The sequence below is a fragment of the Hippichthys cyanospilos genome, chromosome 11 (genome assembly GCF_059441005.1).
Source record: "Hippichthys cyanospilos isolate Australia breed blue-spotted pipefish chromosome 11, RoL_Hcya_1.0, whole genome shotgun sequence".
NCBI classification, from domain to species: domain Eukaryota; kingdom Metazoa; phylum Chordata; class Actinopteri; order Syngnathiformes; family Syngnathidae; genus Hippichthys; species Hippichthys cyanospilos.
The window spans coordinates 195873-221959 of NC_142379.1; the positions used below are offsets into that span (position 1 = coordinate 195873).

General features: G+C 64.0%; 5 protein-coding genes across 19 annotated transcripts; 3 read left to right on the plus strand and 2 right to left on the minus strand.

Moving 5' to 3' along the window:
• Positions 1–70: 70 nt before the first annotated feature.
• LOC148415329 (beta-arrestin-1-like) lies at positions 71–9236 on the plus strand. Of its 10 annotated transcripts, none has more exons than XM_088428016.1 (16): positions 71–5725; positions 6304–6334; positions 6396–6456; positions 6516–6560; positions 6646–6842; positions 6946–7005; positions 7168–7235; positions 7297–7469; positions 7527–7604; positions 7695–7767; positions 7932–8069; positions 8143–8226; positions 8311–8334; positions 8561–8634; positions 8713–8761; positions 8858–9236. In XM_088428016.1, the coding sequence occupies exons 1-16, from the start codon at positions 5412–5414 to the stop codon at positions 8955–8957; spliced, it is 1569 nt and encodes a 522-aa protein (XP_088284142.1). In that variant the 5' UTR covers positions 71–5411; the 3' UTR covers positions 8958–9236. The 10 variants fall into 10 exon arrangements, 9 of the variants coding, with proteins under 9 accessions (XP_088284142.1, XP_088284143.1, XP_088284145.1 ...); XM_088428017.1 differs by having other exon boundaries at positions 7316–7469; positions 7527–7611; XM_088428019.1 differs by having other exon boundaries at positions 7334–7469; positions 7527–7611.
• Positions 577–12418, minus strand: LOC148415330 (uncharacterized). Its single transcript, XM_088428020.1, has 4 exons — positions 2617–12418; positions 2472–2552; positions 2255–2335; positions 577–2182 (listed from the first exon to the last, which is right to left on the minus strand). The coding sequence occupies exons 1-4, from the start codon at positions 2996–2998 to the stop codon at positions 1344–1346; spliced, it is 1383 nt and encodes a 460-aa protein (XP_088284146.1). The 5' UTR covers positions 2999–12418; the 3' UTR covers positions 577–1343.
• On the plus strand, positions 9380–13224 carry LOC148415331 (uncharacterized). Of its 4 annotated transcripts, none has more exons than XM_088428024.1 (7): positions 9380–9623; positions 11227–11454; positions 11606–11700; positions 11766–11928; positions 12078–12248; positions 12318–12350; positions 12628–13224. In XM_088428024.1, the coding sequence occupies exons 2-7, from the start codon at positions 11304–11306 to the stop codon at positions 13104–13106; spliced, it is 1092 nt and encodes a 363-aa protein (XP_088284150.1). In that variant the 5' UTR covers positions 9380–9623; positions 11227–11303; the 3' UTR covers positions 13107–13224. The 4 variants fall into 4 exon arrangements, with proteins under 4 accessions (XP_088284150.1, XP_088284148.1, XP_088284147.1 ...); XM_088428023.1 differs by lacking the exon at positions 9380–9623 and adding an exon at positions 10459–10879; XM_088428021.1 differs by lacking the exon at positions 9380–9623 and having other exon boundaries at positions 10458–11454.
• Positions 13225–13438: 214 nt separating this feature from the next.
• Positions 13439–16774, plus strand: aamdc (adipogenesis associated, Mth938 domain containing). Its single transcript, XM_088428053.1, has 4 exons — positions 13439–13587; positions 16103–16235; positions 16296–16391; positions 16458–16774. The coding sequence occupies exons 1-4, from the start codon at positions 13541–13543 to the stop codon at positions 16596–16598; spliced, it is 417 nt and encodes a 138-aa protein (XP_088284179.1). The 5' UTR covers positions 13439–13540; the 3' UTR covers positions 16599–16774.
• ints4 (integrator complex subunit 4) lies at positions 16698–25993 on the minus strand. 3 transcript variants are annotated; one of them, XM_088427995.1, is made up of 26 exons: positions 25625–25993; positions 24852–25076; positions 24267–24401; positions 23964–24185; positions 22557–22751; positions 22349–22466; positions 22062–22283; positions 21444–21523; positions 21308–21358; positions 21109–21197; positions 20678–20798; positions 20448–20519; positions 19911–20085; positions 19636–19841; positions 19225–19367; positions 18994–19109; positions 18767–18900; positions 18529–18683; positions 18349–18442; positions 18204–18284; positions 17988–18121; positions 17811–17870; positions 17588–17741; positions 17387–17530; positions 17202–17322; positions 16764–17085 (listed from the first exon to the last, which is right to left on the minus strand). In XM_088427995.1, the coding sequence occupies exons 1-26, from the start codon at positions 25841–25843 to the stop codon at positions 16910–16912; spliced, it is 3642 nt and encodes a 1213-aa protein (XP_088284121.1). In that variant the 5' UTR covers positions 25844–25993; the 3' UTR covers positions 16764–16909. The 3 variants fall into 3 exon arrangements, with proteins under 3 accessions (XP_088284119.1, XP_088284120.1, XP_088284121.1); XM_088427993.1 differs by lacking the exons at positions 23964–24185; positions 24267–24401; positions 24852–25076; positions 25625–25993 and adding an exon at positions 23307–23544 and having other exon boundaries at positions 16698–17085; positions 18065–18121; XM_088427994.1 differs by lacking the exons at positions 23964–24185; positions 24267–24401; positions 24852–25076; positions 25625–25993 and adding an exon at positions 23307–23541 and having other exon boundaries at positions 16698–17085.
• Between the last annotated feature and the right edge of the window lie 94 nt (positions 25994–26087).

Here is a 26087-nt window from a genome sequence, read left to right on the forward strand (position 1 = left end):
ACGCCCACGCCAGCATCACAAGATGCTTCATGCGCCGAGACGAGTCGGGCGGGCCGCCGCCCATCGTGGCTTTCCAGCTCCGGCGCGTTTGCTTTTCCCGTATTGATTTCCAACTTTGCTCCTATCGTCCTATCGCTATCGCGCAGCGTTTTTCCTCGAGTCGAGCCGGTGCTGTCTGCGTCTGCCTGCGTGAAGCCGGAGGTGCCGAAGGAGCTTCAAGGCATGTTGGTGTCTTACAAGCTGACGGTTTTGCTTTTTTTTCCCACTTCCCGTCGGGCAAAGTCCGCCCATCAACACCCGTACGTCTTCTTCCGGACGCGGGGGCGAGAGCTGCCCCTTTGGTGCCGGGTAATACGGAGGGCGGCGCAGTCAAGATGGAAATGGAGGCCGAAACGTTAATCGCTTGTCCAATTCCTGGCGAATCACTCGTAAGCCATTGCGATGCGGGCCGTCCTCGGGGGGCGCCTCAACAACCCATTCGGCCCTTATTTGATGAAATTCATCCTTTTACGCTTTGAAAATCGGCAATGTAAACGGGTCGGTCGCCGCGATGGTTTTTGAAGAGACGAACAGTCATCGAACAATAACAAAGTCTTTATTTGTAAACTGGTTCCAAAACAACTTTTTTTTTTCCGCCGGCGGGTCACCGGCTATCGCCGAAATGAGCGGCCCCAAATTGCCGCGAGAGCTTCATTTGACTTGCGTCCTTAAAGGGACGCCGTGTCACATTTTCACCCTTAAAAAGATTCGGAATGTCTTGAACCTGCAAATAAATGTGTTCCTAAGGATTAGCGCTACATTTGAAAGATAATCCCAGGTTGATATGACGGGGTTAGGGTTAGGCATTACGACGCGAGGGCAATTACGCGATGAGCCGGCCGGAATTGCCGACTCGTGGCTCGGTCGTCGCCGTCATCGGCTTCCGTCGACGGCCGCGCCCTCTTCGGCTGCGGCCCGGCGCTTCCTAAGCAAAAGCTACGGTGGCTCTCGCCTTTTGCTCGGAACCGGGCCTGCCGCTTGTCCGGCTCGCCTTTGGAATATTCAAATATAGAAGACCCCACCGCGAAACTCAAAGGCATAACGGCCGTTTGGCGGGCCGGACTTCAAAAGAGCGACGTCCCGCGCGCGCGTTTCTACTCGGGTTCGCCCGCCCGTTTCCGGGAAGGGGCCGCAAGCGTCATATCAGGCAGAAAAGGACAGGCTCAACGGGGGAGGAGAGGAGGGAGGCGCGTCCGTCGGCTACGGGGATTCGGCGCGTCCGTCGGCTACGGGGATTCGGCGCATCCGTCTTCTACGGGGATTCGGCGCGTCCGTCGGCTACGGGGATTCGGCGCGGCCGTCGGCTACGGGGATTCGCCGCCCCAGTCGAAGCCGGCCTCGGGCGGGACGGGCTCCGGCGGGGGGCTCCTGAGCGAGGCCGGCCCGCACGCGTCGGGGTAAAGCAGGAAGCCGGAAAAAGTGCTGGCCCCCTCGGGCCCGGCGTACATGCCGTTGCTCAGCTCGTCCTTGACCTGGATCCACACCCGGTCTCCCCGGGCCAGGCGCAGGACCGCCGAATGCGAGGCGCTCCCCGGCGAGTCGGGCTCGGTGGTCTTGACCACGGGACGGAAGTTGTGGAAGAGTCCCACTTTGAGGACGCGCCGGCGTACGCTCAGGTGGTAGCTGAAGACGTAGGTGCCGTTGACGGGCGCCGCGTACATGCCCGAGTCGGGCCGGTAGCTTCCCTGCGCGTTGTACAGCAGCTTGGCGAAGACCACGGGGGCCCCCGGCGCCGGGTAGCTGGACGCCAGCTGGGCGGCGAAGGCCGACCGCGCGCCGGGCGCGCAGGGGCCCGGGAGGCCCGGGAGGCCCGGGAAGCCGGCGTCCCCCCTCGCGCCGCTTTCCCCCGGAAGCCCCGCCTCCCCCCGATCGCCCTTGGCCCCCTTCTCCCCCGCGCGGCCGTCCGCGCACTCGCAGCGGCCTTTGGGACCGCTCTCTCCTTTGGCGCCCGCCGTCCCGGGCGGGCCCGCCTCTCCCGCGTCCCCCTTCGGTCCTCTGGGACCCGGTGCGCCTCTGGGGCCCGGCGGCCCCGCCGTCCCCGGGGCCCCCCGGGCGGCGTGGCATTCTCGCGGGCAGACGCCCGTGTCTCCTTTTGGTCCCGGCTCACCCGGGAAACCCTCCCGGCCTCGCTCCCCTTTCTCGCCTGCGTGCGCAAGCGTGAGGCGCCGGTCAGAAAGCTTAGCCGATGGCCCTCCCCCCGCCCCGGCCTACCAACCTTTAAGTCCTCGTTCCCCTTTGGCTCCCGCGGGACCCCGGACCCCTTGCCGTCCTTTGGCTCCCTCGTCTCCTTTCTGTCCTGCGAGCGGACGCGCTCCGGTCGCAAATCGCACGCTCTCGGGCGATTCCCGGAGCGAGCGCTCGCTTTCGCTTTCGCCTCGACGGCGATGAACCCCGCCCGACCGCGACGGTGACCTCAAGTCACCCCGGGTTACCTTTGATTCCCGGGCGTCCGGCGAATCCCGGGGGGCCTCGGAATCCCGCGGCGCCGCGACGTCCCGGGCCTCCCGGCCGACCTGCACGTTCCGGGCGGGGACGTCAAGCCGGCCCGCTCGTATTTGACTAGGCCGAGGGTCTCACCCGGCGGTCCGCGGTCTCCCCGGTCCCCCTTGGCTCCGGGCGCGCCCCCGCAGCCGGCGCGCCGACAAAACCGCAAGGCTTCCTCCGGGGGGACGCCCCCCCCCAGCAACGCGCGGCAGCGGGCGTCCGCCTCGCCCGCCGTGGACAAGTTGGCGCCGGCGGCGAGGGAAAGGCCCTCCGGGAGCGTCGGCGGCCGGGGGAGCTCGAAGGGCGCCTCGTCCGCGAGGACGGCCGCGGGAAGCAAGAGCAGCAGGAGGTACCCGGGCGCGGACCCCCCCGGGCCGGAAGCCGGAGTCGAACGCCTTCCCGCGGCCCCGGCCGGACCTACCTCGCCGGCTCCCCCGCGCGCCGCGTTCCCCTTTGAAAGGAATGCCCGCTCCATGCCGCGCGCCACCTGCGCCGGCCGAAGGAAAGAAAGTCGGATTTGAATGTTCCCGCCGCCCGACTCCGAGAAACCGCCGACCGGGAGGAGAGTCCTTCCCGGAAGTAGCCGAACGGACTCCGCTAACGCTCGGGCTCATTTTCTGTCGGGACGCAAGCGCGGCGTCCGTTTCCCGATCCGCGCTTTTGCCCAGAAAGATTTCGGAGAGCCGACGGGCGAGGCGGCGAGCGACTCACCGAGCCTCGGTACGGGAAGCGGCGGAGGAGCGGGCCGCGCGCCTTCCTTTATGGCCGCTCCCGGGCTCCGCCCCCCGACCCCCTTCGCCACGCTAGCGCTCGCGCACAAAAGGCGAGGACGAGGCTCTCCCCGCCGACCTCCTTTGGGGCGCCCGTCTCAGGTGACGCGCGGGAAAGGCCCCGAGGCTCGCGCCTTTCGTTCCGGCGAGGACGAGGCTCGCCCCGCCGACCTCCTTTGGAGCGCCCGTCTCAGGTGACGCGCGGGAAAGGCCCCGAGGCTCGCGCCTTTCGTTCCGGCGAGGACGAGGCTCGCCCCGCCGACCTCCTTTGGAGCGCTGTCAGAGAAATCTCAGAAAAGAAGACTAGGACAAGCCTAGCTGCTTAAACAGCAAAAAGAGTAACTCAGACCAGCCAAGATTGACTTTTCTACGCCGGCGTAGGGAAAAAAGGCTTGAGCAAATGTAACTCGTGGGTCTTCCAACGCCAGTTTTCCCCTTGCCCAGCCGTTCCCCCTGGCTTTTATTGAATAGAAGCATAGCAGATTACAAGACACAACAAAAGAGCCAGCCGGGCGCCACCGGCAGCTGGGCCAAGGTCCCGGCTCACACTTTCGTGCGTCAACAGTTCTATCTAAGGACAGGGTCAAGATGAACTAGGATTGCATAAATGGGTAACAATGAACTAAGAACATAATGATAACAACCTAATATATGATTCCCTTCACAAGCGCCCGTCTCAGGTGGCGCGCGGGAAAGGCCCCGAGGCTCGCGCCTTTCGTTCCGGCGAGGACGAGGCTCGCCCCGCCGACCTCCTTTGGAGCGCCCGTCTCAGGTGGCGCGCGGGAAAGGCCCCGAGGCTCGCGCCTTTCGTTCCGTCGATTCCTCGCGGGATCTTTTTTCGGATCGCGAACGCAACCCGTCTGGCCGTCCGGCCCTTTTCCGCCGCCGGCGTTCACGCGCCCGCGCGGGCTCGGGGAGAACATGCAAACCCCGCACGGGAAGGCCTTGACCTGGGATCCCACCCCGAAAGCTTTTTCTTTCCGGCGTTTTCACCCAAGCTAAGCCAAAAGGCTTTTATTGTCAAAATCCAAAGTTTTGGCGTCAAAGCGCCCGGTGAGTTGCGCTTTCGAGATCGTCCGACGGGGAGTCGGCGCGGGAGCTTTCCGTGAAGGCGATTTCCGTCGAAGCCGCCGCTCGCCGTTTTGACGTCGTGGAGGCCGAGCCGTTCGGCGTCCGAAGGTTTCGGGTTTCCGGGACGAAAAGGACAAAGCGCGTCATGTGAATGTGTGTCGCCGGGTTTCGGGCGGCGCTCTCGGCCCCGTTCGCGTGGGAACCGGGACCGGCCTCCATCCCGCGCGCGACCCGCCCGACGAGGTCAGCCGGCTCCTCCTGCTCATCTTTTTTTTTTTTTTCTTGACACGCAATGACTCTACATTTCACAATAACGATTTTTTTCTTGTCAGTGTAACACAGATATATGCAGTATATATACAGTACGCACACACAATGGGCCGTTCCGGATGATCGTGAAATCCGTACAACCAAAACAAACATACACACGTGGTTTTTGACGATCCGAAGAGACTCAAAGCTCAGTCTGAAGCTTCGAACCCTTCAAAATGTGAACGCGCGCCTTTGCGACTGCAAGGGGCGGGTGCGGCGGGCGGGCCCGCCTTTAAAAAAGCGCGCCGCTCGGCATTTCTAAGTTTCAAACTTCTCGGTTGATGGCTTTATAACGGGAAAGTGCACTTTTGACAAAATGACCAACGGCGTCCTTCGGCCAAAGGCCGAGAAACGATCTTGTCGGCGGGCCGTCCGGTAGTCTTCTCAGCTAATTCAACGACGCGCTAGCCTCCGGGCTCGGGTCCTCGGGCGGAAAGCAAGTTCGGCGCTACGCGCGATGCCGTCGTCCCCGTTCAGGACGTGGCAATTAGAGCGATCGGTGGCCAAATTGCCGCGCGCCTTCCGTCTTTTCCGCGCGCTTCCGTAGCGCTCGGGAAAAAGCGGCGCCGTCCTTCCCCTTTTGGCGGAAGGGCCGCCGACGTTCGACCGGCGAGCGATAGCCAAGCGGGGAACGGCCGTCTCCTCGCCGATGGCCCGAGGGAGCGTTTTTGGCCCGCCTCCTCTCCCGAGCGGAAGGCTCCCGATGCGACGGCGCCAACGCTTTGGCGAGTGAAAATGAATCCCGGCCGGGCCGCAAACGTCCCCCGGAGCGACCCCCGCCCGACCTCCCGAGCCGGGGATCCTGGCCGAGGGTCCTCGGGACTCTTCGAAAAAAGCGCTTTTGGGGGAGGCGGAGGCGGAGGCGTCGGGGACCGGCTTCCCGGAGGGGAGCCGACGCCGAAGGTGTCCCGCCCGGATCGCGCCGGCGCGGAACGGAGCCTCCTCTCTTTGGTTACCACGGCGACGGGATCCCCGCCCCTCCTCTTCCTCCTCCTCATCTTCAGCTTCCTCGGCATCGCCGGCGTCGGGATGGCAGATAAAGGAACCAGGTAGCTTTCTGCGCGCGCGCGCGCGGGGGTGCCGGCCGATTGGCTGCCGTTTTTCTTGCGCGCCGCCTCGATGGCGTGGCGACACATCGCAAACTTGGATATCGCGCCGCTGCGCGCGAAACGTTTCGCGCGCGCGGTCGCGAGAGACCAGACGTGTGGGAGCCGGTCGCCAGGACGGCGCGGCCCACTCGCGGCGGGGGAAAAAGCGGCGCGGTAAAGCCGTGCGCCAGGAGGGGAATGACTTGAAAGCAGGCGGCCGCGTTAGCGAGTCGCGTCACACGGCAGGGACGGGAAGTGGCCGGTTGGGGGGTGGGGTTGGGGGGGTACGCGCGGCTCCGCTTTCGGACTTTAGGAACCGCGAGAGGAATCCGCAAGCCCGTTTGGCGCAGGGGAGAGCCGAACGGCAAAGGGGTCAAAGGAGTCGGAAGGCCCCCGCCCGCCCCAAAGGGACGGATGGAAAAACCGAGCCGTTCGGGGAGCGCGGTTAACGTTCGGGACGGCCCGGGCCGGGAAAAACATCGGGTCGCGCTCCGCTCCGAGCAAAGCGCTAACGGCGAACGTCCGACCGGACTTTTCAGAGTTTTCAAAAAAGCCAGTCCCAACGGCAAGGTGAGTCGGGCGCGCCGTCGCCGTCGGCGTCGGCGGCCTCTCACGCTCGCGCTCCCTTCAGCTGGCCGTCTACCTGGGCAAGAGGGACTTTGTGGACCACCTGGACCGAGTGGAGCCCGTGGGTAAGGGAGTCGGCCGGCGGCCGCGCGCCTCGGCCCCGACTGACGCCTTTCCCCGTCAGACGGCGTGGTCCTCGTCGACCGCGACTACCTGAAGGAGCGGAAAGGTGGGCGGGCCGGGCAGGGGCGGGCCGGGCCGGGCCGGGCCGGTCCCGCCTCGGCGCCGGCCTCCACGCACGCCTTGTTTCGCAGTGTTCGTCACGCTCACCTGCGCCTTCCGATACGGCCGCGAAGATTTGGACGTGCTGGGCTTGACCTTCCGCAAAGATCTGTTTGCGGCCAAGGAGCAGGTGTTCCCGCCCGCGGGCCCGGAGGAGAAGCCCTTGACCCGTTTGCAGGAACGTCTGATGAAGAAGCTGGGGGAACGGGCCTACCCCTTCGCCTTCCAGGTGCGCCGCGCAAAAGACGCGAAACGGCGCGGGAGCGGACGGCGGCGAGAGCAGCTTTGCTCGGCTCCGTCGGCGCCGGCCTGTACTTTGCCACTCTTTCCAGATGCCGCCCAACCTGCCGTGTTCCGTCACGCTGCAGCCGGGCCCCGAGGACACGGGAAAGGTAGGCGGCTTTCCTCGGTCTCCGCGTCCGGCAGAGCCGGCGCCCCCTTCCCTTCGCCGTCGCGGCGGCCCCCCCCCCCCCGCCCCGCGAAACGGGGGGAACCGCGTGGGTCGGGGTGTTTCCCCCGGCGCCGGGAAGGTCACCCGGGCCCGTGCTCCCCAGGCCTGCGGCGTGGACTTTGAAGTCAGAGCGTTTTGCGCCGACGGCGCCGAGGAAAAGATCCACAAAAGGTAAGAGGCATGCATAATGGATGGCGGCGCATTAGCCTTTCCTGAAGCGCGCGATCGATAGCCCGGCGCGTGACGGAAAGCCCCGGCGGGCGGCGCAGGAACTCGGTCCGCCTGGTGATCCGCAAGGTTCAGTTTGCTCCCGAGAAGCCGGGGCCCCAGCCCAGCGCCGAGACCACGCGCCACTTCCTCCTGTCGGACAAGGCGCTCCACCTGGAGGCGTCCCTGGACAAGCAGGTGAGTCCCGCCGGAAGGCCGGCCCTCGGGACCTCGCCCCCGTCCGGCCCCTTTCAGGTCTACTACCACGGCGAGCCCATCGGCGTCAACGTTCACGTCACCAACAACACCAACAAGACGGTCAAGAAGATGAAGGTGTCAGGTAGCCGCCCGGCCCGGCCCGGCCCGGCCCGGCCCGGCCCCGTTTCCGCCGCCCCCTCCTCTGACCCGCGCGGCGCTCCGCAGTGCGTCAGTACGCCGACATCTGCCTCTTCAACACGGCGCAGTACAGATGCCCGGTGGCTTGCCAAGAGTCCGAGTGAGTCCCGCCGAGAAAAAGCCGCCGTGGCAAACGGCCGCTTTGAGACGGGAAAGACCCTCTGTTGAAAAAGCCGCGAGGCGGACCCGGTTTCATAAAAGGCCCGCGTCGGCGAGCGGTCTCGCGCGTGCCGTGGGTCTGAAGGGACGGGGTTGTCTGCCCAGCGACGCGGTGGCCTCCGGTTCGACCTCGTGCAAGGTTTTCACCCTGACGCCCTTCCTGTCCGACAATCGGGAGAAGCGGGGCCTGGCGCTGGACGGCAAGTTGAAGCACGAGGACACCAACCTGGCCTCCAGTACGCAGTGAGTCGCCCGTCCGGCCGCCCGCCCGGCCGCCCGCCCGCCCCGCGACCGAAAAGGCTGTCCCTGTGCGGAGGTTGCGGCAGGGCGCCGACAAGGAGATGTCGGGCATCGTGGTGTCGTACAAAGTCAAGGTCAAGCTGCAGGTTTCTCGCGGCGGGTGAGTATTTTTTTTTTCTTTGTTTCCCCCCCCCTTCCCCGAACGGGGCGCGTGACCCGGGGCCGCGTCTGCTGCAATCCGCAGGCTCCTGGGAGACTTGGCCCCCAGGTACGTTTCTCGGCCTTCTCTCCGCACCGCGTAGCCGTTTCGCGAGGGCGGCGGAACGCCTTTTTACGCCGAGCTGAGCGGGCGCGGAGGCGGGCGGAATGTCTTTCGGGGGGCGAAGGGACAACGCTCGGGTCGGGAGGGCGGACGCTTCGGTCGCGAGGCCTTCGGCGAAGCGCGGGAGAAAAGGAAGGCGGGGAAATGAGCCGGCGCCGCTGTGGTTGCCCAGCGACGTGTCACTGGAGCTCCCCTTCGCGCTGATGCACCCCAAGCCTCGGGAGGGGTCGCCGGACGGGGAGGCAGGTGAGGGCCCGCCCGAGCTCGGCGCCGACGCCCGTCCCCTCACGCCCGCCCCCTCACGCCCGCCCTTTTGTCCGGCAGCCGCCGAGCGGGCGCCGGGCGACGCCAACCTCATCCGCTTCGACGGCAAGTAAGCCGCGCGGCGCTTCGCCGTCGTTCCGCCGCCGCCGTTCGAAAGTCTCCCGAGGCCCCCGCCCGCTCACCTCGGGCTCCCGCGCCCCCGCAGCGACGACGACGACATCATCTTTGAAGATTTCGCTCGCCGGCGGCTGATCGGCGCCAAAGAAGACGAGGACGAAGAGGGGGCCGAGGCGGCGGACGCGTAGGCCCGGGCGAGGCCGGCGCCCGTCCGGAACCCGGGCGAGGCCGGCGCCCGTCCGGAACCCGGGCGAGGCCGTGGATCTGCGTGCGCGTGTTGGTTGTAGCGTCTTGCCGCGGGACAAGCGGGACTTCCCGTACTGCCGTCCGCGGGTCAACGCGGCAACCCTTTAGGAGAAGGCGGCTCCGCCCGCCCGCCCACCTGCCCGCGTGCGCACCTTAGCAAGTGAGCCCTTGTCCAGCGTGTGCGCGTCCATCCAAATAAAGCGCGAGCCACGTCAACCCTTGCCGCTTGGAAAAAAGCTTTACGCTATGCGCGCGCGCGAAAAAGCGCGCGGCTGAGAGCGATTCATGAGCCCGTCCTTTTTTGGTTGTTGTTGCCGCTAACGGTTAGCATTTGGGGGCTTTCGCTCGCTGTCGCGCTAGCTTGGAGCCTGAGCTTATTCGAGACCCCCCCCCCCCCAACGGGGAGGAGTCGAGCGAGCGGCGACGCCGTCGGGTTGCCACGGTTTCAGCCTTCCTCGCCGGCGGCGAGGCGGGCGAGGAGCCGCGGGAGGAGCGACCATGGACTCGGCTGACGGAGGGCGAGGAGAGCGGCGAGGACGGAAGGCGGCCTAGACGCGGAGGGACGCCGGCGCCGGGGCGGGATGGAGGACGCCTGAATCTTGCGCCGAGTAAGCCGCCCGCGCTTTTCCGCTTTTCGTCTTTGCCGTGTGGGGGAGGAGGGCGAAGGAGGGGCCACCGCACCCAGAATTTCAGCGTGACGTCGCGGCGCTCCTCGGAGAGAGAGATGCCGCCGTCGCTAGGTTACGGCCGCCTGATTTCGGGGGGGGAGGGGAGGAGAGGGGAGGGACGCCTACGCGATCCCGGGTGGAGCGCCCGCGACCCCTTGTCCTCGGGCGGCCTCCCGAAGGCCGCGCCGACGCTTGCCAATATTCTTTGGACGTACGTCCGACCCCTCAGACGCGCGGGGGACGCCGCCGTCATGGAGACCATGGAGAAGAAACGCGTTCTTTGCGGCGAGATCAAAAATCGGCGGCGAGCCGACGGCGAAGGGGGGGGCCCGCCCCGGCGGAGGCGCCCGCCGCCCTACCGGGACACGGCCATCTGAGAGGGCGGGACTTGCGTTTGGTCGTTCGCGGCGGCCGCTTTTGTCTTGGAGGCGGCTTTCGGAAAAGATTCTTTCGAACGCCGCGTCAGTAAAAGCTTTCTTCTCGAAAAGGACGGCGAAAGCCGACGGATGAGGATGGTTCGCAAAGACGTTTGCCCCAGCGGGCGTTTGCCCTCGCTTTGTATTTCTTTCAAAAGGCGAAAAAGACGGAAGAAGCCCACGGGGCGGCCTCGCCTCGCCTCCCCTCGCCTCCCCTCGCCTCCCTCCAAAAGCAATGATGAGCCCCCGCCTGCCCGTACGGCTGAGCGTTACGGCGGCGAGCGCCCGTCGTCTTCGGCCATTTCCCGAGGCGGCGTCCCGTCCGGGCGACTCCCTCCTGGGGGGCGGGGGGGGGGCTTGTTTGATATTTTTTTTTGGTCGCAATGGGCGCCGCACGGCTCCGTCGCGGCAAATCTTCTTCGAAGCCACCCGCAAGGCGCGCAACGCTGCCCCCTACCGGTCGGACTCGGGTTTGAAAACGACCTCGCTTGACCGGAAATCGACTCGACTTGAGGGAAACCAACAGTACGCCCGCAACGTGGCCCGCCATCGAAACGTGACTCGGGCACCGCCGCCGCCCGCCGCATGGTCGAACGCGAAAGAGAGAAGGGGGATTTGAGAGGCCCGGAACGGACTTTAGTAGCGCGCGAGTGGCTGCAGTCCGTCCCGTTTGCGCACGCGCGCAGCCAGTGGAGCTCGTCGACGGCGGGCGCACGCGCAGTAGCCGCCCCCTTCGCACTCACGCGGCCGTTGAATTTTCCAGGAGGGCCGAAGACGACGGTAAAGAACGTTTGCGATCGTCCCTTTGCTCCGTTCGTCTCTCGCGTCGAACCCTAACCCGCTCGCTAGCTAGCTCCGCGCTAGCTCGCGCGCCGCCGACCGTGTTTTGAGGGAGCGGCGGCCGGCCCGGCAGGCGTCGAAACGCTCGAAAGGGTCGCCGGCGATTGGGCCGGGCGGGCCACGTGACCCGAGGTCGCCGACTCGCCCTCCCCGTCAGCGTAACGAAAGCGGCCGTTTGAAATCCTTTGGGACTCGGGTCGGGTGACAGACAGAATTCCACTCGCTCGCTCAAATGTCCGACTCCTCGTCAGCATTTAACCGGCCCTTTCCTCTCCCGCGCCGCCAAGGCGGACGCCATGGCGCCGCTCCGGACGACGGGGGCGGGAATTGCCTCGGGGGTCCGTCGCTAGACCCGACCGGCGAGATGAGCGCCTCCTGGCAGGACGAGGACGAGGAGTGCAAGGCGGGCGCGGGCGCGGGCGGGGCCAAGGGCCTGGGCAGCCGGCCCAGGTTCTCCTTCTCCGAGATCCAGACGCTGCTGCGGGAAGTCCGCAGGAACAGATACATCCTCCTCAGTGAGTCCGCCGCCCGTCTTTTGTTTGCCCGCCTCAAAAGCCCCCCAAAGTCTGCCAAAATGAGTCTGCCATGAGTTGACAAAGACCTTCGGAGGACCCTTTCCCGCCTTATGACACGCGCGCTCGACGCTTTGCTTCGGCGCGTCTTCAGGGAAGTTCAATCACGGCGTGTCGGCGGAGGCCAAGAAGCGAAAGTGGGCCCAGATCACGGAGCGGATCAACGGCCTGGGAGAGAACCGCAGAGAGGTGAGCGAGCGCCCTCCGCCGTTTCGAGCGCCCCGGCCCAGCGCCCGCTCGCTTCTGCGCCTCAGGTGCGTCAGATCATGAAGAAGTGGGCGGACCTGAAATGCGACGGCAAGCGGCGCATGGCGCTCCTGCGGGCGCCCGCCGGCTCGCCGGGGAGGAGGAAGAGGAAGTCCCTGGACTCGGTGGAGAAGATGGTCCACGGGATCCTGCTCATGAGCCCCTCGGGAGGTCAGGCGCCGCGCCCCCGCCCGCGCTCCTTTTTTGCATCGGGGCTTCGGATTGGGGTCGAGCCACGGCTCCGTTCGCTAGCGCGTCGGTCCGCGGGAATCGCGCCAAAAGCCGGCGCGCTCGGCGGCCCGACGGGATGTTCTGCGCAGACGCGGTGAGCGACGCGGACGACGACGACGGGCGGGACCTCGAGCCGCCGAGCGGCGCCGGCGAGGAGGCCGGCGACCCGCGCCCGGACGGCGCCGACGGCTCTCTGTCGCTTCCCGGAGGCGCGGCCCTGGACTTCTCGCCCCTGTCGTCGCCGGACAAGGAGCTCAGCGGTAAGCGCCGGCGCCGCCTCCATGGCCCGCCGCCTCCCTTGACGGCCGGCGCTTTTTCCTCGCGGTCAGGGGACCCCTTCCGCTCGTCGGACGACGACGCAGGTGAGCGCCGCGCGGGACCCGAGCGCCACCCACCCGCTCGCTCGGCCCGAGGCTTATCCGACCGGCCCCGTCGGGACGCGCGCATCAGGCGGAAGAACTTAGCCGACTCCTTTCCCATTTGGGAAGCGGGCCCTCAAAGCAGTAGGCGCGGGTCAAGCGGAGCCCGGGTACCGTAGGTCCCTGGCCGGATAAAGGCGGTGGAAAGCGGGGCTAAGGTGGCGGGCGGATGTTTTGGGGAGGGCCGGCGCAGTCACCCCACCCCCTCCGTCTTTTCCAGACCCTTCGGCGGACTTTGAGGACGCCTCGGCCTCGTCCGCCCAGTCGGCGCCGCCCAAGCCGGTCCACACGTACTCCCGGCAGGGGCGCGGCGCGGCCGCCGCCCCGTCGCGGCCGCCCGGGCTCCTCCCGCGGCCGGCGCCCCCCTCGTCCCCGTCCTCGTGCTCGTCCGATCCTATCCCCGGGCCCGAGGCGGAGGGCGGCGCGGCGGCGGCGGCGGGCCTGGCGCGGCTGGCGCGCCACAGCGTGCGGCAGCAGCGCGCCGGCCGGCAGCTGCTGGCGTCGGCCTCGCGCTCGCTGGAGGCGCTGGCGCGGTCGCTGCGGCTGCTGGTGGAGAGCCAGCAGGAGTTTGCCAGCGGCTCGCTGGCGCTGCAGCGGGAGACGCTGGGCGTGCTCAAGACCTTCTCGGGCGCCGCGTTGGCCCTGCTGAGGGACGGCAGGCCCCAGGGTCCCGCCAGGGCCCGGCGCGGCTCCACGTGACCCAAGCCCGAAAGCCCCAAAGCCCCAAAGCCCGAAAGCTTGACTCGGACCCTTGCCATGTTGTTGACGGCTTTGTGATTTGATTTGGCAGACAATAAATGCCTTCCACTCTTGTGAAGGGACGGATTGATTTTTGCGCCAACAGACGGAAACTTTCAAGTGGACGGAAGACTCTTGAATTAACTTGGGGAGGACAAAGGGTCCGCCGTTTCTACCAGTCCGTATTGTGGGGATTTTTTTCACTATTATATATATATATATTTATTTCTTTCCAGGGCGAATAGCGGCGAATTTGACCCTTGAAAAGTGAGCAAACGTGTTGCGGCCGCCGGCAACGCAAGATGGCCGCCCGCGACCTCACCCGCGCGCGTTTCCGAGTGGCATAACGCGACAGTCGTCGGCTGAGTGACGTTGTCGTCTTTTCGCCGGCCGCCATGAACCTGCGCGAAGATTCGGACGCGAGAGCCGAACCGCTGGCCAGGTTCGCTTGCTTTCGGCCGTTTTCGCCTCCGGGCGCTCGCGAACGTTCGTTTGGCGCACTTTGCGCGTTTCCCTTGCTTTTCGGCCTCTCGCTCGCCGCGCTGATCGATTTAGGGCACAGAGCAGGAAAAAGTCTGTCGGGAAGATTTTGCCGGCGGCAAATCTTTCAATGCTCGCTCGCGATAGCATGCCCAAAATAACGCTCGTGGTGTAGGCAAACACAAGAACGAGCGCGCCTTCGCGGCGGAAGTGCGAAATGGCGCCGGTGTTACAGTTCAACTGGCTCCCGATTCCAAATGTGGGTCGATTGTCGACATCATTTCTGTTTGCTGACTGCAGATTCGTCACAAGCTACGTGGAAATTGATCAGCCGTATAACTGTCCTGTTCATCAATAAACACGCGAAACAACGCGAATCGGTTTCCAGTCCTACTTATCCGCAGGAAAATGTAAACATAATACAAATCTAAAAAAAACAACAAAAAATGCTCCGAGCGGGATTTGAACCCACGCGGGTATGGCTTTATATTTGCGCCACAATTACGAGCGCGCGAGAAACAAATTGAGCGGAGAAAATCAAAGTGAGGTAGCGAAAACCGATTTTGAGCAAAAGGAAAAAACTATTGAACGCGTAATGATAAGAGTTTGAGCGCGCGCCGATGGAGTTTGAACACAGAAAAAGAAATTGCTCGCTCCAAATTTCTTTTTGCTCGCTCGCAATAGCATTCTTGCGCTCAACATCTCGCTCTCGCTCGCGATACTCCCTCCCTCGCTCGCTCAACATCGCGTTTGCTCAACATCGAGCTCTATTTTTTTTTTATTATTAATCAACATAACAGTATATAATTGAGTATAATACAAAAACAGAAACAGTAACAACAAAAACAATAACGCCAGGGGAAAATAACCAAAGACTCAAAGAGAAACTGCAATACACTATTACACAAATACGTTAAAAAGAGTACACGCGTCACAGATTTTAATTGCTTTTAAATTGTTAGATCGTTTCAAAGTTTGAATACATTGTTTGACTTCATTGATTAGGACAGAGAGTTTCGGTTTTTGAGAGGCATATTTGCCATTTAGCAAAGAGTATCATGCAATTTATAACGTAACATCGATTGTTATTATTAATGGTCGAGCGATTGATGAAGGCAAACAATACAATTGTCAAAACAGGGAAAAAGTCAGGGCTAACCCGCGCAGAAACAAGTACGCAGATGTCCTTCCACGGTCTATTGGAAAAGGGGCAAGACCAGAACAGGTGAAAGACATCTTCGGGGCAGTCTTCACAGGAAGACCAGTTGACGTCAATATCCGTTTTAAACATTTGCACAAAGACTTTAGTGGGGCGCAGAGGACGACTCGAGCGAGCGAGAGCTCGAGGGAGGGAGGAGTATCGCGAGCGAGAGCGAGATGTTGAGCGCGAGAATGCTACTGCGAGCGAGCAAAAAGGAATTTGGAGCGAGAAACCTCTTTTCAAGAAGCTTTTTTCTGCGCTCAAAATCCGTTTTCGCTCGCGCAGTTTGGTTTTCAACGCTCGATTTTTTTCCGCGCGCTCGTGATTGTGGCACAGATATAACGCCAGAGACGGGCGCATAAATCAATGACGTACATAGTTGTTGGAGTCAACCGCACACGTGATACCTGTCGAGTTAGACAAGTGTCGCGCCGGGGGCACAGGTTGACTACGCATTTCCATTCAACCACTGAAAATGATAGCACCGTTTGCATTTATGTACAATCATTGATAGGAACGCTTAGCGCGTACGTACAACGTATGTATAAACACACACACACACACACACACACACACAGAGGGAGACAGTACATAAATGCGAACGGCTGCTATCATTTCTGTAGTTGATGAATGGAAACGCCCTTCCGCAATATTAGGAATGAGTATTTAATGCGATCGGACGGACGGACAACTGCAGGTGAGATAGATCATCTCCCTTTCGGAAGCGGGTTTGAGAAGGGAGCCGAGTCTTTCTTATATCAATTATTTTGTATAACGGTCATCTTCCGCGCATCTGAGCCCGAGGTGGGGTAAGGTATGACTTTTAAATGACGTGAACGCAAGACGATCGCGACCATGTCAAGTTGCTTCCCCGGAGCCGGTTCAAATGGGCGGAGTCAAACTGAGCACCGCGTCAACTTGTGCCCCGCGATTAACTCCAGCATCCGTGCGTCATTTATTTATGCGCCCGCGCCCGCGCGGGTTCAAATCCCGCTCGGGGCATACACGTTTTTTTCATTTTAGATTTGGATTATGTTTACATTTTCCTGCAGATACGTGGGACCGGAAAGCGATTCGCGTTGTTTCGCGTGTTTATTGATGAACAGGACCGTTATACGGCTGATCGATTTCCACGTAGCTTGTGACGAATCTGCAGTCAGGAAACAGAAACGATGTCGACAATCGACCCGCATCTGGAATCGGGAGCCAGTTAGTTTGGGAGCCGGTTGAACCGTAACACCGGAACGACGTTCGTTCCGTCCGTCCGTCCGTCCAGCGCGTCGTCGCCGGAGATCGAGTCGCTGAGCTGGGGCCGCGTGACGGTGAAGGGGGCCCCGGCGCCCTACAAGGACTGCAAGGTCTGGCCCGGGGGCAGCCGGGCCTGGGACTGGCGCGAGACCGGCACGCAGGTGGGAACCCGAGCGACGCGGCGCCGCGCCGCCTCGGCTGACCCCGGCCTTCCGCGGCAGCACCGGCCCGGAGTCCAAGTGGACGACGTGCGGGAGGTGCTGGACAAGGGCGTGGACGTGCTGCTCATCGGCCGGGGCATGGACATGGCCCTGCAGGTGGGCGCCGCGCTCCCGCTTCCCCAAGGTCGGGGCTCCCGACTTTTTCCCGCTCTCGCGCGGCAGGTTCCGCCGGCCACGGCGGCGTGGGCGACGGCCAAGGGGGTCCGAGTGCGATGCCTGCAGACGGAGGCGGCCGTGGCCGAGTACAACCGACTGGCGGCGGGCGGGGCCAACGTGGGCGGCCTCTTCCACTCCACGTGCTGAGCGGGCGGGGAGGAGGCTCCGAGAAAAACGCTTGCGCCTCCCGGGGCCGACGGCGTTTCTTCGACTCGCCGAGCTGCGTTTCTGAATAATCGACGAGCCTTTCGTTTGCCGCCGTCAAAAAAACAACAACTTTATTGCCATGCCACCAAATAAACAAAGGGCTTCCAAAGTGCAAATCGGTGGCCGCGCGCCGCTCCGGGATTCGGCTTCACGCGGGCCCCGACGAACAAAGGAGGGGGCGGCGCGGGGGGCGGCGCTCGGCGCCTGGCCGGCTCTCGGCGCCTGGCCGGCTCTCGGCGCCTGGCCGGCTCTCAGCGCCTGGCCGGCTTGGGCATGATGAAGACCTTGACGGGCTCGCTGAAGGCGATGGTTCCCTCGGAGGCGCCCTCCGCCGCCGGCGCCTCGTCCAAACCGTCGCAAACCGGCGGCGGCGGCGCGGCGGCCGAGCTGTAGGCCAGCAGGAGGCGCACCTTCACCTGGCAGGGCTCTGGGGCGCGCAGAGAAAAAGGGCGGGTCTGGGAGGAGGGCGGGCCCGGAAGGGAAACCCGGCGCCCGCTCGTTTTCGTTCGCCGACGAAAAGCCGACGCGGCGGCGCCGCCTCACCCGTCCAGGCGCCGTGCGACAGGTAGACCTGCGTGATGAGCCTGTGGCGGTGCGGGCCCGGCTTGCGGAAGTCTCCGGGTTTGGGGTGGATCACGTGACTCTGGCCGTCGGGATAAAGGACCTGAGCAGAGGGCGGACGTCGGCGTCGGTCTCGCGGCGCGGAGGGAAGGGCGCCGCCTGCCGACCTCCACTTTGACGGAGTTGTGGGGGTCGCGGACGTGCTCCAGGGTGGCGTCCACGTCCAGCGCCACCACCAGGCCGGAGGTGAACTTGAGCGGGTTGTCCGACTCCCCCGTGGGCTCCACGATGGCGGCCGTGGCTCGCTGGATCTAAGCGGAGCGCGGCGGCCCGTTACTTTCCGCGCGGGCCGAAAAGCCGCCGCTTACCTGAGGCGGGAGGGCGAGCCGCAGCGGGGCGCTCCGCCGGAGCGCCGCCTCCACCGTCCTCAGCAGCTCGCAGGGCTTGCGGGAGGCCGGCCGCGCCTCCGCCAGCTTGTCGGCGAAGGCGTCCCGGAAGTGAGGGAGCTCGGCGGCGAACAGCCTGCGTGCGAACAGCCGCGTTGGTCAAGCCGCGCCCTTTGGAGCCGCGCGGGGCGGCCGGCGAGGGCACCTGTGGAAAGAGTCCAGCTCCTGCAGGAACTTTTCGCAGGCGCCCACCAGAGGATCCTGCCTGCGGACCGCAAGTCAAAGGACGCGTTTGACGGCAAAAGGCCGACGAAGGACGACCAAAAGCCAGAGACGGACGAAAAGCGGAAAAGCCAAGTCAAAGCCAAAGCCAAGGACCGACCCGCGGGGGGCGGCGCGCGCGCCCAGGACCAGCTGCAGCGCCCTGGCCTGCAGCCGCACGTGATGGATGACGGCCACCTGTCTGCTCTCCAGGCCGCTGTACATGAACTCCAGCTTGAAGGTCTCCTCCACCACCTGCGCGCACCCACACGTGAGCGGCGCGGCCGCTGGCGCGCGGGAGCTGGCGCGCGGGAGCCGGCGCGACGTTTGCGGCCACCTGCCGGGCGGCCGTCGCGGCCGTGCCGCTCCGCTTGAGGCAGAGCGGGACCGGCGCGCTCCACAGCTTGTCGCGCAGGGCCTGAAGGAACAGCGGGACGTGAGGGGCGGCCGTCGCCCCCAAGCTCGGCGGAAGAGACGCCCACCTCGATGAGGAGCAGCTGGCAGCGCAGGTACGTGGCGCAGAAGTCGGCCGCCCCGGCCAGCTCCGTCTGCAGCCGGCCCAGCCTCCGCAAGTCGCTGCCGCGCGCCGGGGGGGGGAGGGGGAACCTCGACGTCACGCCGAAAGCGGCGCGAGCCCGGACCGAGCCGGTCGGCGCGCGTACCGTATGGTGAAGACCAGCAGGTCCCGAGCTCCCGGCGCTTCCAGGTTCTGAACGGCGCTCACCCGGTCCAGACTCTGCCGCAGGAAGAGCCGCGCCGACTCCACGCCTTGACGGTCGGCCGAGTCGGAAGCGCGGGCCTGCTTCCGGCCCGGCAGCTGAAACCCCGGGGGGGAGGGTCCCGTTATTTTTGGCTCCGACCGCGGGGCGCGGCGCGGGCGGAAGGGTCGGCGGCGCCGACCGGCAGAGGCGGCACCAGGTGCGACAGGCTGTCCCTGAGGTAGGCGTAGTGTCTGAAGGTGTGGTCCGAGAAGAGCGCCGGCATGGTGGGACACGACTTGGCCGCGTTGAACACCAGCACCAGGACGGCGATGTCTGACGCCGGCGTCAAGGAGAAGGCGGAGTAGGCGGAGTAGGCGGAGTAGGCGGAGTAGGCGGCGGGCGGCGCGGGGACGGGGAAGAGGATACAGGCCGGGTCGTCCATGTCCGGTTCCGGCGTGTCAAAGTAGGGGTGCGCGCTGAGGAGTTCCGGCACCAGCGGCAGCACCAGCACGGGGTGGCGCGAGCCCAAAAACTTGAGGCACCTTCCGAGAGAGAGAAGGAAGCGGTCCGAGTCGAGCCTCTGCCCTTTCCGCCCCGGGCGCGTTTCGGAAAAAGAGAAATAAAAAGGGGTCCTTCGGCGTCGACGTCGCGCCTCACTTCCACACGGAGTTGCGGTCGGCGGGATACTTGTTGAGGTTCTTGAGCAGCTCCAACAGGGCCAGCTGGATGCACTCCTTGGTGGACACGTTGGTGTAGCACAGCAGCTCGTGCAGAGCTTCTCGGATGTCGCGGGACGAGTCCTGGACAACAAAAAGCTCGGCCAAAAGCTCCCGATTCCAAATAATCCCCACAATTTTTCTCGATTAACCGGAGATCGGACGGAAGTTTCCAAACGTCCGAGCGCCCGATGTCACTTTTAAAAAGGTTTCCTGGTTTTTTTGCTAGCAGACGGGAGAAATCGCGCATCTACCTCCAGCACGGCCAGGACGGTGTCCAGCTGGTCCTCCCTGACTTTTAAAAAGGTTTCCTGGTTTTTTTGCTGGCAGAGGGAAGAAATCGCGCATCTACCTCCAGCACGGCCAGGACGGTGTCCAGCTGGTCCTCCCTGAGCGTGATGTGCGTGGAGATCTCCCGGAGCACGTGGATGGACTGCAGCCGCACCTCCTCGATCTCGTCGTTGAACATGTCCACCAGGAAGTCCAGGCACTTCTCGGCGAAGCCGGCCGACGAACGGGCCAGCCGGCACAGGGCCTCCACCGCCGCGATGCGCACCTCTGCCGGCCGGGCGCACGCGTCACGCCGGCCTACCCCCGGGGCGGCCCGGCCCGCGCCGGCCCACGTACCGAACATCTCGTCCTCCAGGCCGTGGACGAAGGCGCCGCAGGCTCCCGAGGCGATCAGGTTGACCGTGTTGGTGTCCACTTTCTCCTTCGGGGCGTCGTCGGCCCACTTCCTGCCCGACGAGAACTCGCCCGAGGCGAAGAGCTCCTTGGCCCGCTCGTGGGCCGTGCGCTTCCTCTGCAAAGGCAAAGGCCGCCCTCGCTCAACCGCTCGTCCCGCCAGAACTCTGCGTCACGGGAGTCGGGCCGAACCGCGGTTCGGGGGTCTTGACGGCGCCCCGCCCGTGAGCCGCCTTCCAAAGGGTTCGTGCAAAAACGGGAGGAACCGCGCGACGGTATTTCCGATTTCGAATGGCGCTAATTGAGCCCCCCCCCCCCCGATTTAGCCTAGAGATTTTTTCGCCCGCTCTTCCTTCGCTATCGTGCTTCGCCGCGCCCGACGAGTGGGGTCGCGGAGCGCCGACCCCGGCTCCGATCGGCCGGAAGCCGAATACGAAGCTAGCGGCGCGCCGCGTTTGGCCTCGGCGGGCGTACGCTCACCCGCAGGTCGGACATCAGCTTCTTGTCCAGCGTCTGCTCCAGGAAGTGAGGACTGACCTGCGACATGGAACCCTGGCGCAGCAAAAAAAAAAAAAAAAAAAAAGAAAGCGGAGGGTGAAGGGGGCCATCTCCGGCCGCGGATTTCAGCCTCTCGACGGTAAAGTTTGCCGAGTCCTCCGCGAACGCCGGCACGACGGGAAGACGCGGCGGCGCCAGGCGCGGTGCCTCACCAGCGTTTTGGCGGCTTGCGCGCGCACCATCCAGGAGCCGTCGCTGACCATGTGACTGATCTTCCCGAAGGCGTCGTCCGCCAGCCGGATCTCCTCGTTGGACGACGGGATGGGCACGATGCTGAGCCAAAACAGCGGCGAGAGCGCGCGCTTGCGTTGCAGGGCGTTGGGGCAAGAGAGAACGTGGAAACGCGCGGCTCGCTCCACCGCTGCGTGCGGCGCGGGCACGCGGAGGCCAAGTCGTGACCGACGCGCGTAGGGACGGGCGCGAGGCTACGACCGCGGCGCTACCGAATGAAGGCAAAGGCTTGGCCCGAGGAAAGACCGACCGGCGAAATGAACCCGCGCCCCGTCGGCCGCTCGGGGACGTCGGCTACGCCGACGGTCGGCTACGCCGACCGCCATTTTCCCGCGCGAGGCGCGCGACTGACCTCTCGGGGTACAAGACGCTGAGCACCCAGACCAGTCGAACGGCGGCGGAGCGGACCTGCTCGTAGTCGTCCGCCAGCAGCCGGCACGCCTGCGCGCAGGCGGGCGCGGGTCACGTGTCGGCTTTTTTTCTTTGGTGTTATTAAAAGCCCTTTTCTGCTGCGGCTTCTCCTTGCGCGGGCGCGAGGACGGTTTGCTCACCTGCTCGTAAATGCCCTGCCGAAGCTTCATCCCTCTCTCGTGCAGCTGCAACTGGAAGACACGGCGGGGTCACGGCAGGGTCACGCCGGGCGCGAAGCGTCCCGGGCCCCGCGGAGGGAGGCCTGGCGCCAGCTACCATGGCTTTGAGGGCCGCCGCGCGCACTCGGGGGTCCCGGTCGGCGAAGAACTCCCCGATGACGGTCGGCGCGTCTCGGGCTGAGCAAACAAAGCGTCGGAGGCCTCAGCGCGTCTTCAAAGATCCGCTTCTTGAAAACAACCCTCGCGTGCAAGGAGTCATTTGGACGGGCCGCATTTCGTAACTTGCCGTCGCTTTCTGGTACCGTAAAGCATGAAGGTCAAAATTTGGAGGGACCTGACCCTTCCAATTGAGACAGCGCACCCCCGCCCTTTTGGGAAAAACGGGACAGGCGGCTTTTCCGACGCCGGGCCCGCCGTCCGCCCGCCTTGTCAATTAACCATCGAGCGCCGCGCAAACACACCCGCGGCGCGCGCTGCGTGGGTCTTACGCTCGTCGCCGATCATTTTCACTCCTCGGCGCCTTGTCGCGCGGGCGCGATGGGCTACGCGGTCCCGGCGGCGTTTCTCGGCGGAAATGTATCAACTCGTTTTCCAAGTATCCCGGACTAATAAACACATGCCGCGACGTAATCCGGAAAGTGCGCGGTCCATCCGAAGCGCGCCTCGAACTTTTTCCGATTGACCTCCCCGAGCGCCGGCCGGGCGAAAGGGGCACCTGCGGACGAGCCGGGGGCTTCGCCGTCCTTGCCCGGGGGGCCGTCGGCGGCGCCCAGACGTCCCAGCAGCTGGAGACACTTGGTCCTCACGCCGAAGGAGGCGTCCGACAGATGCTCGCGGGCCACGTCCGCCAGGCGCCGGGCCACCGACGGGCCGTGCGGCAGCTGCGCGCCCGCCGTCAGAAGGCTGTCCAGAAGCTGCGCCAGCACCTGATGGGACTCTGCACGCACGCGGCCCCGTTGAGGACGGCGGCTCGCGAGGCGGCGGCGACGGAGCGCGTCTCACTCTCGCCGGCCGCGGCGGCGACCACGTCCTCCACGATGCAGTCGGGACTGAAGCCCGGAGTGGTGGACAGGACGCCCAGCAGGGACGCGATTTTCAGCCGCACAGAGTTGTCCGCTTCCTGCGGCCGCAAACAAAAAATAAGATAAAATCCCTGGACCTATTAATTGGATGATAAAGGAGGGGGGTGGGTCATTCCTTTTCCCCGTACCTTGTAGTAGTGCTCCAGGAGAATCCTGACCACGCCCTCCACGCTCTCGGCTTCCACGGGTTTACGGGCGAATCGCAGCAGGAAGTGCAAGGCGTCGGTGGCGTTGGCGGCCTTGCACAGATCCACGTGGAGAGCCGCCGACTTGCTGGGCTTACACAGACGGAGCTTCTTGGACGCGGCTTCTTCGGCGGGGACCTGCGGCGGCGACGCCCCAAATGCCAGAGTTGTTTGACACGCCGGCTGGATTTGTTGCCTCGCAAGCGGCAACACAACAAATGTTCTCGAATCATTTGGTGTGTGTGCGTGTCTCTCTCTCTCTCTCTCTCTCTATATATATATATATATATATATATATATATATATATATACACACGTCTAGTTCCCTGTGCGCGTGTGTATATCTATCTTTATAAGATAACATCGGCTACATTGAGAACACAACTACATACAGACGGACGGACGGACGGACAGACGGCTGCACTGGACTTGACATTAGCGGCGCTCTCGCGGCCTCTCGTTTGGGCGGACGCGTTCCGAAAAGTTGCTTTCTTTCCTTTTGTCTTTCTCTCCTTCGGGGAAACGGACGCGCTAGCGCCGGCGCCGGCGCGAGGCCAGCCAGCCAGGAGCTAGCTTAGGTCGCCGGTTAAGGCCGCCGGCCGGCTTAGGTCGCCGGTGTAGGCCGCCGGCTTCCTTTCCTCGCTCGCGGCCGCCAATCGGCCGAGCGCGGCTCAAAGCCACCCTCGTCCTCACCTGTACGACCCTGGAGAATTCCTCGTAGACTCGCTTTTTCAAATGCGCCGCCATGTCTAGCGGGTGCACTCGGCAGCGGCAGGCAAAACAGGCGTAAGCTAGCGCTCGCTTGGCGTAAGCTAGCGCTCGCTTAGCTTACGCGTGTCCCGACTCGACTTCCGTAGCTACGGCAGCGAAGCCAAACGCGATCGGAAAACCTTCGGCCCAATAGGATACGTCAATCGTTGATGTTTATATGTCGACTTAAAAAAAAAAATTGATAAAACCTTCGGGCCAACAGGATCGAAAGAAAGACAACCAAATGCGCACGATAGGACGAACGAAAGCAACATATTTACGCATCCGAGGTGAACGCAAAAGGAATCTTCTTCGTTTCAACGCCGAATGAGCAATTAAAGGCCCGATGTGTAAAACCGGGCTCGGCTCTTCTGCTTTTTGGCAGCAAAAAAACCCTACCGGCATCTTCGCACTAGACGAAACGCTGGCAATCTCATGTTTTATTTCCTTTCCACCTGCCCCCAACCAAGACGTCAACTGGACGTCAAGTCGCGGACCAAGCGCGGGAGTTCACCACCAAGTGAAGGTGAGCGTGTGGAAAAAGTCGATGCTCCTCTGTATCAGGAAGATCTTCTCCGGGACGTAAGGCTGAACGTGGACCGCGTAGCCCTGACTCTGGATGTCCTCCCGCACGCAGTCCAGCAGATCGGCAGCCGTGGGCCCCGCGTTCCAAGGTCCGAAGGTCACCGCCGAGTCCTTGTCGGCCAGCGGGCCGGCGGCGGCGCGGCGGCGGGCCAGGTCCTCCTCGGTCCGCAGGACGCAGACCACCACGGCGGAGCGGCGGGCGGCCACCGCCTCCGCTCGGGCCACGCGGATCAGAACCTGCCGAGAGGAGGGAGCCGTCCCGGAGGGTCGGGGACCGGCGGAGGCCTCTGGCTTTCCGCCTTTGGGGGGGGCACCCACCTCGATGTTCTCCTTGTAGTGCGGGACCCTGGCCAGGAACTGCCGCCTGCCCACCAGCTGGCCGAAGAGCACGGGACTCTCCTCCAGGCGCTTGGCCAGCGCCGTCACGTTGTAGTGCAGCGACTCCTTGTGAACCTGCGTGCGAAAATCGCGCCGTGACATTACTCAAACATCTGAGGGAAACGCAAGCTGATCCGATGATTTTTCCATTGGGTGGCGCGATGGTTGGGAAAAGGGCTCGTCCGCGCTACCCGGTCAATGGTTTGAAAACTTCATTTCCCATGAATTCTTTTGGACGGGAGATCCAAAGGAGGACGCCCAAGCTTGACTTTTGCTTCCATAGTTTCCTTTTTTCTCTGTTTCCAGATCGCGCGAGAGGGGCCGGGCACGGCGCCCCGCTTCGAGTCCCCCGAGCCCGGGCGCTTCGGGGCTAAGGTCGGGAACGAGGACGCGTGACGAGCGGAGCCTCCCCCGGCTTCCGCATAGTTCTCGAGAACGAAGACGCGTGATGAGTCGAAGCCCCTCCCCCGGCATAGTTCTCGGGCCCCTCGAACACCCGGCGCCGCTTTCGCACGCCGACGGTACCTGCGGGACGTTGCGGTCGGGCAGCTTCCCGGACCTGAGGAACTCCAGGACGGCCCCGAAGTGCTCCCCGTCGCGGTCCAGGAAGTAATGCCCCCGCGCGTCCTTGGGGAGTTTGGGGGGCCCGCCGAACCACTCGGCCAGCTTGGACTCGGGGTGCTTGGTGAGCGTGGCCACGCTGGTGCAGAAACTTTGGCCGCCCACGTTTAAGTGGACCACGCGCATGTGCTGCGGAGGAACGCAAACCATCAGTCGCGCCGCGACCGGCCGGCCCGGCCCCCTGCTCCGGGAGGGCGGAGCCCACCGAGGAGTCGGGCTTTGGCCCGATAAGTGGTCTCACCAAACCAACGTAAATACGCGGCGGATACGCGGCGCTCGCTTTCTCCTCCCGGTGCCGAGCGCGGCCAGAGCGCCAAGGGCCGCCGCGTACGGCCGGCGCTCGGCCCCTGCCCGCCGCCGCGCTTGTCCGCCCTTGGGCGGAGTCGACTTCTCGTCGAGCCTTAACTTCACGGACTTGGCCAGAAAGCGAGAGGAGTCTGCGGCTACCGGCCGGGATCGCGGAAAAGGATCTTGTGAAACTTTGCGCCGAGAATACCATCGATTTTCCTTCCCCTTTAAAGAGCGCGTTCAGTTTCTGTGCTTTCGCGCGTCGCCCGAGCGAGTCGAAGCCTTCTGGCGTAAACTTATTGTATAACGGCGACGGGGTGGAAACCGACCGGCCGTCGACCTCCCGACAACGTTGCTTTGAACATGTCACCAACCGGACGGAGTCTCACCGGAGGCGCGCGTTCAGAGTAATCCTCGGCAGCTCTCGAGTCCGCTCGGTCCATGTCGGCCGCGAGGGGGGCGCGGCCCGACCCGGACTCAATCGACGCCGTCGCGGGATAAAAACAAAAACTTCCCGCGAGCGACGTAACATTTGCCGCGGCAATCTCACTTGACCGGTTTAGGCCTCGGACGTGACGAAACGCATACCAAAGTTGGCGACGATCCATCCGATCCTCTGCTTTTTCTTGCGTCGGTTTAGCCGCGCAAGTTCATGAAAACCTGATGGGCAGGAAAGACTAGACGCGGCGCAGCCGTAAAACAAACATTAAAGCGCGTATGGAGATCCTTTCCCAAAACTTTGAAACGCAAATAAACTCCCGAGGATATTTTAGCCGGTCAAGCCTACGGATACGGCGCCCGGTAGAACGCCGCCGACCGTAGCAAAAATGATTTTACGGTGCGGGCCGGAGG

Bases quoted from the DNA above. Each gene is read 5' to 3' on its own strand.
- LOC148415331 (XM_088428021.1), top strand. From the start codon at position 11,172: ATGTCCGACTCCTCGTCAGCATTTAACCGGCCCTTTCCTCTCCCGCGC. The intron at 12,249-12,317 runs GTAAGCGCCGGC...CCTCGCGGTCAG, and splicing joins GCCGGACAAGGAGCTCAGCG to GGGACCCCTTCCGCTCGTCG. The intron at 12,351-12,627 runs GTGAGCGCCGCG...CGTCTTTTCCAG, and splicing joins CTCGTCGGACGACGACGCAG to ACCCTTCGGCGGACTTTGAG.
- LOC148415329 (XM_088428010.1), top strand. From the start codon at position 5,412: ATGAATCCCGGCCGGGCCGCAAACGTCCCCCGGAGCGACCCCCGCCCG. The intron at 5,726-6,303 runs GTAGCTTTCTGC...CGGACTTTTCAG, and splicing joins ATGGCAGATAAAGGAACCAG to AGTTTTCAAAAAAGCCAGTC. The intron at 8,635-8,712 runs GTGAGGGCCCGC...TTTGTCCGGCAG, and splicing joins GTCGCCGGACGGGGAGGCAG to CCGCCGAGCGGGCGCCGGGC.
- LOC148415330 (XM_088428020.1), bottom strand. From the start codon at position 2,998: ATGGAGCGGGCATTCCTTTCAAAGGGGAACGCGGCGCGCGGGGGAGCC. The intron at 2,553-2,616 runs GTGAGACCCTCG...CGGAACGTGCAG, and splicing joins GGGAGACCGCGGACCGCCGG to GTCGGCCGGGAGGCCCGGGA. The intron at 2,183-2,254 runs GTTGGTAGGCCG...TTGCGCACGCAG, and splicing joins AGGGGAACGAGGACTTAAAG to GCGAGAAAGGGGAGCGAGGC.
- aamdc (XM_088428053.1), top strand. From the start codon at position 13,541: ATGAACCTGCGCGAAGATTCGGACGCGAGAGCCGAACCGCTGGCCAG. The intron at 13,588-16,102 runs GTTCGCTTGCTT...CCGTCCGTCCAG, and splicing joins AGAGCCGAACCGCTGGCCAG to CGCGTCGTCGCCGGAGATCG. The intron at 16,392-16,457 runs GTGGGCGCCGCG...CTCGCGCGGCAG, and splicing joins GCATGGACATGGCCCTGCAG to GTTCCGCCGGCCACGGCGGC.
- ints4 (XM_088427995.1), bottom strand. From the start codon at position 25,843: ATGGATCGTCGCCAACTTTGGTATGCGTTTCGTCACGTCCGAGGCCTA. The intron at 22,752-23,963 runs GTCCACGTTCAG...TCGCCGCCGCAG, and splicing joins TCCAGAGTCAGGGCTACGCG to GTCCCCGCCGAAGAAGCCGC. The intron at 22,467-22,556 runs GTACGGGGAAAA...TTGCGGCCGCAG, and splicing joins TCCTGGAGCACTACTACAAG to GAAGCGGACAACTCTGTGCG.